Source organism: Lactuca saligna, chromosome 1 (assembly GCF_052625555.1).
Source record: "Lactuca saligna cultivar CGN05327 chromosome 1, ASM5262555v1, whole genome shotgun sequence".
Taxonomy (NCBI): domain Eukaryota; kingdom Viridiplantae; phylum Streptophyta; class Magnoliopsida; order Asterales; family Asteraceae; genus Lactuca; species Lactuca saligna.
In genome coordinates this window covers 11,792,788-11,805,430 of record NC_136417.1, presented here as the reverse complement: position 1 = coordinate 11,805,430, position 12,643 = coordinate 11,792,788, and the positions used below count along the sequence as shown (strand labels likewise).

At 35.1% G+C, this 12,643-nt stretch overlaps 1 protein-coding gene and 1 pseudogene across 2 annotated transcripts; both read right to left on the bottom strand.

Annotated features, from left to right (window-relative positions):
• Positions 1-330: 330 nt before the first annotated feature.
• LOC145007219 (cytosolic sulfotransferase 5 pseudogene) lies at positions 331-5,112 on the bottom strand (annotated as a pseudogene). The gene is made up of 2 exons (XR_013662977.1): positions 3,906-5,112; positions 331-458 (listed from the first exon to the last, which is right to left on the bottom strand). The product of XR_013662977.1 is annotated as a cytosolic sulfotransferase 5 pseudogene (transcript).
• A 3,344-nt stretch (positions 5,113-8,456) lies between these two features.
• On the bottom strand, positions 8,457-11,311 carry LOC145007160 (hexosyltransferase GAUT11-like). The gene is made up of 2 exons (XM_078966163.1): positions 10,788-11,311; positions 8,457-10,026 (listed from the first exon to the last, which is right to left on the bottom strand). The coding sequence occupies exons 1-2, from the start codon at positions 10,941-10,943 to the stop codon at positions 8,635-8,637; spliced, it is 1,548 nt and encodes a 515-aa protein (XP_078822289.1). The 5' UTR covers positions 10,944-11,311; the 3' UTR covers positions 8,457-8,634.
• Between the last annotated feature and the right edge of the window lie 1,332 nt (positions 11,312-12,643).

Below are 12,643 nucleotides of genomic sequence, written 5' to 3'. Positions count from 1 at the left end.
GTACAACTTTGAAAGCATACACTTAGCAAATAGTCCATACAACTTTAACTTCCATATATACTATAGCATGTCTAAAACATTGGGAACACTTACTTGAGCTCGGTCGATTACGCACATTGCATTCTCCCTTTTTTCTTACAAAATCGATTTCAGGAAATTTAACTTTGGTTTCTTTTTGAAAATCGATTTGTTACCATTTCCTCAGTTTGAGTTTTGACACACCTAGAAGTGTGTTCGAATCCCTTAAACCAAGGCTTTGATACCAACATGTAACAGCTCAAATTTTAGAGAAATTTTTTGAACTTTTAATTTCATAAATATCAATCACAAGGTGACCAAAAATCCCAATACATGGCTATATTATTTTAAGGTTCTGAGTATGAAAACTAAATATGAAAACACTAGAGAATGCACGTCGTGCCATCAAGCCAAACCCTTGCCCTTATCGATAGAAGTACCTGAAACATTCAATAAAACTGTAAACACAAGCTTAGCGAGTTTCCCAAAACCAAGGTTGTAAAAAACGCTCGACGTTAGCTAGTCGGTGGACTAGGGTTAAGCGATTAATCGGCTAGGAGGAGATTAATCAGGGACCATTAATTTCATAACAAAGTAGGTTAATATGATTAATACAACACTAATCATGCCTCAAATAGTTTTCATTGAGATAAAACTTCTTCAAAATGTTAAAATTTCATCGTTTTATACTGTTTCACTTATTATGCATGTAGGGATTAATCGCTAGGCACCCTCTAACCAGTTGAGTAGAGCCTAGGGATTAATCGAAGATTAATCTGGACCTAATCGAAATTTTTACAACAGTGCCCAAAACACACAAATCATATAATCATATAATACAATGTACACATATAAATATAAGTTTGCCATGGATTCCCTCAATGGTTTTCATTGGAATGTCATGCACTACCCCCACGGTCTTATATATCTGAGCCATGGGCTCCTCCCATGGTCTTGCCAAATGCCATGGGCTCCTCCCCTGGTCTACACATAAGTCCACATATAAATCCAATAGCAAGAAATTACATATTGCAATGCAAATCATATCATAACCATTAATGGGTCGGCCTTGGTGCCTTCGACCCATGAGTGTAGTGAGAAGACTCACCTCAAATACTGAACGATAGCTGACTAGGTCCCAACTCCAAATATCAGCTCAACTTAACCCCTAAACGGAAAAAATTCCTCAAATACAACTCAAAATACCCTAAAACCCCCTTAAAGTAAAACCTGGTCAAAGACTAAAGTCAAATGTCAAAGTCAATGGTCCGAGTTGATCCAACTCTCCGAGTCGTCCTTCAACTCGTCGAGTTTCTCCATTAACTGCATAGACCGGTAAAACTCCCATCAACTCACCGAGTTCACTAATGAACTCGCCAAGCTAGCCAGAAATCCAACAACTTAATGCATAAAGCTGCTTCCATCGAATCTAGGAACTCTAATTCTCAAATCTCCTTCAAAATGATGTCTAGAAGGGTAAAGTTTCCAACTTTACCCTTAGGAACCGTCCAAAACGAGTCAACCCCAAACCCCAGACTCATTAGAGTGAAGCTTAACCCATTAAGCCCTTAAACTCTCAAAACATAGTCCCAATATATATATATATATATATATATATATATATATATATATATATATATATATATATATATATATATATATATATCTGACCTCCTAAGGCTGGAAAATCACGTAAAGCTTCCAACGTTACGTCCATGCATGCTAAAAAGAAACCCTTGGACTAAATATGGGATTCATAAAGGGCTTATTGCATAAATGGGACCTAGGACCTAGTAGATCTTGCAACTTTAAGCCAAAGGAGAGCATAAAATAGCTAGGTCTAACATAACAACCCTTGGAAACCTTAACTTCTTGGACAACTCAACCAAGAGTCCAAAATCAAGATAAAACTCCAAATAAAGGGATCTAGATAATAACAAAGCAAGGTATAAGCTTGATACATTGAAAAGACTGAAATGAGTGAGGAGATTCTGGATCTACGTCTTCTCTCCAAGCTATGCACATTCCACTTCAAAGATTCACCAAAAATGTGCAACATATCAACACTTAAGGCCCTCCACAAGCTCATACATTCACAAGGACGTTGATACACACTTTTAGGGTTTTCTAGACAGAGGAGGCTGATAAGGAGGCCAACCAAAGGGCTTAAGGCCTTTAAATAGGGTACAATACCCTAAAAATTAGTGTTTCCTTCCTAGCCGCCAACTCGCCGAGTTGGTGCACCCCAACTCGTCGAGTTGGTTCATCAATATCTGCGACTGTAACTCTCTGGACACGACGAGTTGAAGCTTCTAACTCGTCGAGTCCCCAAAGGAAATTATAAATATTTGAAAAAATAAACTTATACCGGAGCCAAGCGTTACAGAATGAGTTAAGGCCTTTAAATAGGGCCCAAGACCCAAATATTAGGGTTGCATCTGACTGACGTATGCCCAACGTACTGGGAAGAAGCTTCGCGACCAACCTTGTCTTGTACGCCCAAACATACTCCCTTTACGCCCATCACCCTAGGCCAAAGCCCAAACCAACCTAATTTCTAACAGTCATAACTTCTACGCCCCAAGTTCGTTTCAGCGTTCTTTATATGCTTTGAAATGTAATGAAAATCCCTACAATCCTATCAACTATCTTTTTGCTTAAAACCTTCCAAACCTAAATCATTAATTCATGAAAGGTCTGAAACATCACTTTTAGCATTATACCATTGGGCTCCAAAGCACAAACCTAACTCTTTAATCACATAATATATATTATCCACTTCCAATGGGTCTAGACTTCTCTTTCCTCAAAGTCCGAAGCCTTAAGATGATTGATTTTTGGGTCACAACCTCAAATTAAGAAACGACTGGAAAAAGGGTGTTATATTAAAAAACATTGCTTTTAATAAAAAAATAATAGCACAAAAGTCGTCACTTCAAAAATTAAATCGCATGTAAGCATGACAAGTCAATAAAAACCGCTAAACTTGAAAAATATTATTTTTAAAAGAAATAATAGCATAAAAGTCCCCACATCAACAATTCAATCTCACATAGGTGTGCCAACTTAGCAAAAACCACCAAACTTGAAAAACCTTGTTATAAAAAAAAAATAGCACAAAAATCATCACACCACCAACTCCATATCATGTAGCGTGCCAAGGTAGCAAAAACCGTCAAACTTAAAAAAAAAAAAAAAAAAAATTTTAAAAAATAATAGCGCAAAAATCGGCACCTAAATAATTCAATACAAGCCAATAAAACCATCAAACTTTGTCTTTAAAAAATAATAACATAAAATTCACGTCAACAATTCAATCTCACGTCAGTGTGAGCTGCAAAACTTGAAAAAAATTGTTTTTAAAAAATAATAGCATAAAAGTCACAAAGTTCAATCTCACGTAAGCATCTCAAGTCACAACAAAAAATTCCACATTTAAAAAATTCCGTTTTTAGAAAATAGTAGCATAGAAGAATAAAAAAATAAGAGAGTACAAAACTTATATTTTGTTTCCGATTCAATTTAACAAGGAAAAAAAAGAAATAAGTGGAAATAAAAGGAAAGTAAAAAAAATTGATATTTCTGAATTTCATTAAAAAAATAAAATAAAATAAAAAATGATTTTCTCCTCATTTCCTATTTAAAAGAAAAACAAAACAATTAATTTATTTCTATTTCTCTCGAACTCCTGAAAACAAAAGAATCTTTTTTCGTTTCTTTCTTTTATTTTTTGTCCTTAGTTTCTTTCTCTCTTCGTTTTTAGTATTATTATTATTATTATTATTATTATTATTATTATTTTAACCCATCTAATTAAAACTGACGTATATATTTATCTTTGAAAAACATAGGCCGATATGAAACAGATGCACGTAACAAGGATATACCCTGAGTGAGTAATAAACTTGTTTACTGATCATTGATCAAGTGGTTGCGTCAAGGATCAACCCAGAACCTTTAAACTTCTCATTGGTAATTTCATCGATGCGTTGCTTCATCTCCACGCTCAGATAGTTTTTCCAATCTCCGATTTCGCCTTTCCTAAAAAAAAGCCGATTCTCCACCTCGAAAACCTTTCCAAATTTCACCACACCTTTCTTGTTCACCTCCAGATTGCTCAAATTTTCGAAGCTACAAAGCTCCACAATTTTCTCCACCACCCCCTTCTCCAGTTCCTCCGCCGTGAATGGCTTCCCCATGAACGCCGCCAAGTTCCTCAGAGCCACCTCCGGCTGCTTCATCATTTCCTCGTACTTCAAGAACAGAATCTTATCCGGAGATTCCAGGCTCGCCCTCCAGTATGACAGAACATGTTCCCAAAATGGTCCGAAGTCCGAAATCCCTTGACAGAAAAGCTCAAACGCTTCATCCAACGAGAAGGGAGGCAGATCTTTCGATCTTTGATTGCTCATGAAATGCCATTTTGAAATCAAAACGTCTTTTGGGTCCCTACAGACGTAGACGAACTTGCAGGAAGTAATGCACGGCGGCAAGAGGGTGCGAGGGTAGTGGGTTGCGAACATTCGGGGAGCAGGCAAGTGGGTGAAGTCAGTAGGGGGGTAGCTTTCGATGTCGAGGTAAGGGAAGGCACCCTGTGGGCCATGTTGGAGTAAATAGTGGTCGGAGATGGTGTAGCGGTGGCGGTTAATGGTAGCGAACATGAGGGCTTTGAGCCAGGTGGTTCCGGCCTTCATGAAGGAGGCTAAAAAGATGTCGGTGGGTTGAGATTTGAAGTAGATGGGAAGAAGCAAGTGGTTTTTGATGTAGTTGGGGTGAAACCAGAAGCCATTGTAGCTGTATAGGTGTTTCTCCATCCATCCATTGCCATTGGGTACTGTTTCTATCAGGTGTTTGTACTCCTCGCAGATTTTATTGTAGTCTGCGTCTTCTTTTGATTCTGGTTTTGTGATAAGAGGTGGAGAAGTCGACATGATGAAGAAATCGTAGGACAATCGTAGACAGAGTGTCTTAGGGACAAAACTTCCCTTCTTATCCGCCGTTAGCAATTCTGAATAAAAGTACATAAATGACCCCTAAGATTGTACACTTTCTTTCTAACTTTTATAAGTTTGGATTTTGTTTGGTAAAACATGAAAAATAAATAATGAAGAACATCAATCATCTTCATATCTAGAAACGAGTGATGAAGCATGAAAATGTTTATCAACTGAAAACCTTGAAAAGCATGATGATGAACAGCATGGAAATATTTGGGTATGACAGGAAAATATGAAAAAATAAATAATGAATAACAAACCAGATGGATCAATTTTGTAATTTTCTTACTATCAACCGATTATATAATAATAGAAATAAAGTATTGTATTATAATAATAATAATAATAATAATAATAATAATAATAATAATAATAATAATAATAAATTTATGAATCGTATAAATATTTATTGAGATATAATTGATAAACAATAGAATACTACTAAATCATACATAAATATATTTCAAAATAAAATTGTAATAAAAATAATTAAAAAAAAATGCCGGCCAAATAGACCAATTTAAAGTCCACGCTCTACAAATAATAAATAATTAATATATAATAAAAATATGTGAACATTATTGGTGATATATTTTGTAGTCTTTTTAAATACCCTTTTAAATAATAATAATAATAATAATAATAATAATAATAATAATTGAAATGATTACATTTCAATTTTGTGTAAATAAAGTTAGAGTTTTATATATAAAAGTCTCATTATTTTAGAAATATTTTTAATGAAGTCCTAAAAAGAACTTGAATAGAAAAGTCTCTTTATTTAATATTTTTTCCAAAATAACAAAAAAAATCTTTGTTTATTTTAATAGAAAATTATAAATCATTATGTAAAATTAAATAATTGAAACTTTTTTGTTTAAAAGAAAAATATAACTTTATCAAAAGAATTTCAAAATAATAAAACATTTCTACATAAAAACCTATAAAATCAACTATCCTTTTGCAAACTAAATGACCTTAGATTTGATAATATTTATTATTATTATAATTTTGAACTCTTATTTTATATTTTAACCAAAAGTTAATTCGAGTATTTCTAATAAAATTTATATTTTAGTACTTTTTGACATCAGACAATGTATTGTATTTTTAAGGGAAAAAGATTGATCGACATTTAAAACGTTTAGTATTTACTATCCGAACCATAAAAAAAATAATGGTTGATTTATAAAATGAAGATGAAACTTTATCAACCAAAATTTGATTCTTTGGACATGAAATTCAGGAAAGAAAATGCCTTCCTGTTAAGGCTAGTGGACGTGGTGTTGTATTTGTCACGGTCCACGTAGACGTCACGTTATATTTACCATATTTTAGCCAAAACTTGTCATTTACATGGCGCAGATTGTCACACTTGTTATTTTTTAATTAATATACAAAATAAATAAATTCAAACATATTATTTTTTAAAAAAAAACTTAAATTTCATTCAACATAAAATAAAAATACAACACACCAAAAAAAACATAGAAATTCAGATTACAAACCTAGATATGTAAAAAAAACGAAATTATGAAAATTAAAAGAAATTAAAAAAAAAAAAAAAAACGAAAGGCAAATGTTATATTTTTTGCAAACTCCTCTTTGGCTTTTATCACCATATTCGGTTCGTATTTGAATAGCTTGTTTGTGGGTCTTATTAAGATGGACATGACATGAGTTTTGTCTTTCTCTCGTGTGAATTTCAAGTATCGCTCTAAGGACAACTTTGAATTGTTCATTTATGTTGTTAGTTGATCGATGTCACCGGAACTAGTTGCTGCTGCTTTCCCTTTTTACTTGGTTCGGTCTCTTTTCATGGGACGAGTGGCTCTTGGAACCTCAATAGGATCCTCTTCATTGATGTCAATTCCAACATGCACATTAGATGATTGACTATGTGTTGTTTTTGATGTTTTGGTTCTTTTTGAAGAATCACTCGTAAAAGTTTTGGAAGAGCCGACAACTTGTCATTTTTTTTTTGACAATTTTACAATGTTTCAAACATGTAGAAATTTGAACGAAGCCACTTTTTGATTCCAGTAAATTTCAAGAGCTTTTTGCAAAATGGTTTCATCGTTTGCACCACTTTGTCATTGCGTGTCACACTCAAAAACACACCGTTAATCTTTGTCACTACTTTGTTGACATTTCGCCACTTCGAATAAACTTTGGTCTTTTTTCTGGTAATCACCAAGATTCATCTTGTTGAGAAAAACGTCGCGTGATTTTTCGGAAGAATGTTGGACAATCATGGTTGTTTCCGATCACTGAATCTTTGGAAACATCCACCCAAGCACAAGCTAATGCCTTTTCTTCGGCCGATGTCCATTGCTTTGGAACCGCCCTTCCACTTTTTTTTTTTTGGTTGTTGTGGGTGATTCTCTTATGGCTCAGATTCCATTCCAAGGACATCTTCGGGTTCTGCTTGACTTGGAAATTGGGTTTGGGTTTCTAAATTCATTGGTGAGTCGGGAATACATCAAATAGATTTAAGTCATTGTCCATTTGGGATAAAAAATTCATTTGTGATTGGTTTTGAAATTAGAGTTGCCTTTGAATTTGTGGTTGATTTTAGAATTGATGTTTGGTCTTGCTATTGTACTTGACCTTGAAATTGGTAGTATACTCTACCAAAGTGTAAATTTGGTGGAGAATAAATAGGTTGATTCTGAATAAAGTTTGGAGAAGAAAGTGAGATGTTTGAGTGTTGTGTGTGTGTGTGTTTTGTTTTTTTTTTTTTTTTTTTCCTGATGTCTTAGGTTGGAAGGGGAAGCCATTTTTTTGACAAAAAAATGATGTGTTTGAATGAAAAAAAATGAAGATGGTGAAGTGGTTTAAAATATGATAAATTGTTGTGTTTATATAGGATAAAAGTGTAGGGTTTTTTTTAAAAAAAGAACGGTAACAAAAGGGTGGGCAAGAGCTCAATTTTCTAAACAAAACAATCTCTCTCCTCGGTAAGAACTAGCCGAGTTGCCTAGCTGAGCTCGGCATGCCGAGGGCATGGCCCGGTGTTCGCTGAGGTTGCCGCACACCGACGAGCCTGATAAATTTATAAATTTTGAAGACAATTTATCCAATAAGATTAAGGATAAAACTTAAATACAAATGTTTTTAGGAAGCCCTTAAGCCCTTAACTACATTTCTAATTTTTATAAACAACTTGCGATGGACAATGCCCCACTCTATGACCGATCAGAGAGAACATAATCAATAAGTTCTAATCTTTCCGTATAATGCAATGCCCTTTCTCTCAGTTATTAGTCCATGAGGATGGCGTGTGGAAGTGGAACAAACTTTCCACAGTTGGCTTCGTTGTAGTATAATGGGTTCGTGCTAACTATACACTGTGTCATGTTAACTTTTTTTTAACCATTCATTATACATTTTCTTTGCATGTTGGTCCAAACTCCACTTTAATTTATAAAACAACAATACTTATTTTAAGTTTTAACATTTCCTACTTTTGTTTTGTTTGGTTGCTACTTAGAAACATATATTTCTTTCAAATGTCTACAAAAAAGCACTCCTCCCTCGACCAAAAATATACCAAAAGAATGTAACTTATAAAAACCCCAAAATTTTCTATTTCCAGCCCTACACTATCACCAACCTGTCAACTAGTAACACAATCAACAAGATAAGGATGACCCATATCCACATACCTTTCCCATAACGGCTTATACTTCCCAATCGCAAACTTCAACCATGGCTTCAAATTCCCATTAAAATGAATCACAGCTGCACTTTCAATAAGCCGATTATCAATCCCAACATCAAACCCTAATCCCAACACATGCCACCTCCGGTCAAGTGGCTCAGTCCGCCCATAAAAGGCCAAAAGTCCAGCCGGCAGAGTCCCCAACTTCCACAAATTCGAACCCACATTCGAATTTTGTTCTTCCCAATAATGATACACACCTGTTACATTAGCATTCCTCCATGCCACCAAATCAAAAACATTTAACCCGAAAGCCCACCCACAACCCTGCGGGTCAATCTTGGAGCTCAAAACCGGGTTTGAAAAGTTCAAGTATTTGTATAATCGGTGAAAACCATCCAGACATGTTTCAACAGCGCCGTTTACATTCCCATGAAGATCCAACGAGAATAACGGGGTTAAATCTTTCTGAACGATCACATCATCATCAAGAAACACGATTTTTTCAAGGTGGGGGTAGATTTCTGGGATGTAAAACCGTAAATAATTTAATAAAGATGCGTTGTTTTCGGTTAATTTTCCAACCACAGGGGAATAAGAAGCGTTCAACCAAGTCAAATCTTGGACTTTTTGTATTTCAATCATTGACCCTTTGAAGTCGTTAGTCACAAACCAAGCTTCCATGGTGGCGTAATTAGGTTCGCTAGTGACTACATGGAACACGAGCTGTTTCGGGTGGTCGGTGTTGGAGACTGTGGAGTTGACCACCGCGTTGACCGCCAGTAAGTTATCGGAAAACAAACAGAAATGGTAAAGATTGTTGTCGAGTAATCTTGGAGAGTTTTTCTTCTCTTCCACAAAGTCACGGATTGTCTTTTTAGAAAACCAATCTGCTAAAAGTTTAACATTTACACAATGAAGATTCTTGGGCACCGATTCAGCTGCTAACCGCCCGAAAAAAGCAGCTTGAACAGTGGCTGCGTTTGCCCGTTCTTCAAGTGCTTGAATGTGTGATTTCATTGTCATCATTGTGGTTGCGATGTCATAATGGTGATCTTGTGATTTTAAGATTAGGGATGATAAAGTGGTGATGAGGGGTTCTGCATCTTCTTCCATGATGGGTTCTTCATTCATGGCAGCTTTCGAGAGTAGAGATTGACAGGTTCTTATTTTTGAACTAAGTTGCCATGCGAGATGAAGGTTATTGTGTTCTTTTGCTAAGACTACATACGCTTTTGCTAGTGTCATTTGCTCGAGCAGTTGGCGGGTGTATGAATTGGGTCTTGCTATCTCATTTGTTAGATTCAGCTTCGTGTGAGGAACTTGTACATTTCTAGCCTTTCGCTCCTGAAATAAATCTCCCAAAAAATTCAATAGAATCAACACATTGACAAAGGGCTTTTATATTTTTGAGCTTTTGATTGGGGAGAATACAAGAAATAGCAACATACTTCCATTTCTTTCTATTAATTATAGCATTGTATTTTGAAAAAATGTTATACAATTTTTTCTTTTTGTAAGAAAAATATACAAACTACACATAAAAATACCAAACTTAATCCTCAAAAGTAAAATCAAAGTGTCGTGTTTAAGAATCTCAAATAATGAGTACCAAAAAGCCATATCTAAAATAAGAAGAGACAAAAGCAAACAGTCTAATACAGCATAGACAACCTTCTTATATTGGGAATTTTAACATTCAAGATTTAATTAATATCTGAAGAATCAAAACCTAATACAATTACACTAATTGAAGTGTTTCAATTTTTAAGGGGCAATTATTATTCCAGGAGTGGAAACTCATCATATGAACTCCAATGTTGATAGGCATCTCAATCTGACCATGACAACTTCCCACCTAACATGAATGCTTCTATCAATTTCTACTTTAAAAATTAATAAAGCCATTAACTAAACAAAACATTTGCCTGTTAGATGCCTACAATAATCTTTGAATATACCAACAACCAAAACTTTAGTATTAGTTGACTCCATAGGTCAATGAACATTATTAATCAGATAAAAGATGGAAAAATTTCTCAATTTTAAAGATGAACCCTATGCATTTAGAAACATTAATAGGATCTACGTGTGCTGTAGAATCATACCAATACATGCGTTTCAACGCGATCTTGATCTTGATAATTGTGTTGAAGAACAATTAGAACAAATCCAGCAACAGAGAACAACCCAAGAAACACCCAGATCCAAATTGAAATCTTCCTTCGAACCCGGCGCCGGTAGTCGGCAGCCCGCCGGCGCATCGTTTATCAAGAATCCAAATCCACAACGAATCAGTAACAAATAAAGCCCATTAAATCACTCACTCATAAGCTTCATAACAAATTTTGCAATCTGTAAAGAAAACCAATCAACCAATCAAGAATCAGAAGCAACCAATCACAGCTACTCGAATCAATATGGAGTTCAATCGACTATGAGTCGATTTGGGATAGGAAAAGTTCAATCAGATGAATGCAAAAGAGCGAGGGGGAAACGTATGTGTTTATGTTGAGCTCTTTGGACAGAAGAAAATTGTCGGCTTTGGGAAAGGAAGAGGAATGTGCACACAGGTGACAGAGTGTCTGAGTGGGGTACGCGTATTCGTTCGTTAAAATAAAGAAAACGGAAGGAGGCGATTAGGGGGAGAATAAGGGCCAGCGCATCAGTTTATACGCCTTATTACGCCCCTGGGCGCATCTAAAAGTGACTCCCTTTTTACTACTCGAGAGTGTAGTCATTACTAATGCTTAAAGAAATATCACTCTTTTTCTATTGATCATTGTGTTGATACTTATCTTTCAAAAGAAGCAACAACAATTGAATTAAAACGTGGGATGCACAATAAGGTAATTAAATATAGAGTTATTCACTAAAAAAAACTTGGAAAGTTTCAAGCAAGACTTGAACCATCAGTATTTTGGAAAGGGATATTTACTTTTGAGTAAAATAAGGTTTTGGTCCCTGTGATTGCCAAAATCATCATTTTTGGTCATAGTGATTTAATCATAAAAGGTCAATATTGCATTATTTGATTACGCCATTGGTCCCTAGATTGACTTTAGCATAGAGAAGGGTGTTTTTCTACCTTTTAAGTCGTAATAGACCTCTTGCCTTCAAACCCTACCCCATTCTTCAATTGCTTCACTCTAAACCACTAAGAATTGCTTGAAATCGTCCATGACAGCCTCATTCTTCCTCTCCAAGTTGTGTTCTCCCAAATCGAGAGAAACCCTCAAGCTTAGATACGTATAGTCTCTCAATATTACATAATGGTCCCTCACACCATTTGACCAATATTTTAATGGAACTTCTTATTCTTACACATTCACCCTATAATTTTCCATTCCTATCAATATTGTCATGACTAAGTCAAAATAGTCCTTCATGTTTTTCTAATTGGTAGTTTTGACCCTTCAACTTCACAAGTTTACACTTAGGCCAAAACTAATTAGTACATTAATGTTTCCTAAATAATCATTGTAACACCGAAAATTTTCAAAACAAAATTTTCATTGAAAATCATATAATTCTCATAACATATTTCACAAAAATCTTATTTATTAAATTTACAATTCGCAACTCCATAATTGTTTGGTTAAAATCCAGGATCCTCAAAAACATAACTCTTTCACTAGTGTGTACAATCAAGTCGGTACCTTCTTGTGATCTTGAGAAAAACCTGAAACCCATAACACATAATATGGTAAGCACGAAGCTTAGTGAGTTCCCCAAAATACCACACACACATCTCATTAGCCACTTGAGGCTATATCACTGTAAGACCCTTCGTTCAATGTGTCTCAGTGGGACCCTCAAGTCCCACGGTTCGTTGGACCCTCTGGTCCGCTCTGTAAAGATTCGCATAACATAAATCACAAAGACATAGTGCACAACATGATTCACAAAACATAAGGCAGGATAACATGATACTCAATGTAAGCACATAAGACCCTCCGGTCAC

Bases quoted from the DNA above. Each gene is read 5' to 3' on its own strand.
- LOC145007160 (XM_078966163.1), bottom strand. From the start codon at position 10,943: ATGCGCCGGCGGGCTGCCGACTACCGGCGCCGGGTTCGAAGGAAGATT. The intron at 10,027-10,787 runs GTATGATTCTAC...GATTTATTTCAG, and splicing joins GCGTTGAAACGCATGTATTG to GAGCGAAAGGCTAGAAATGT.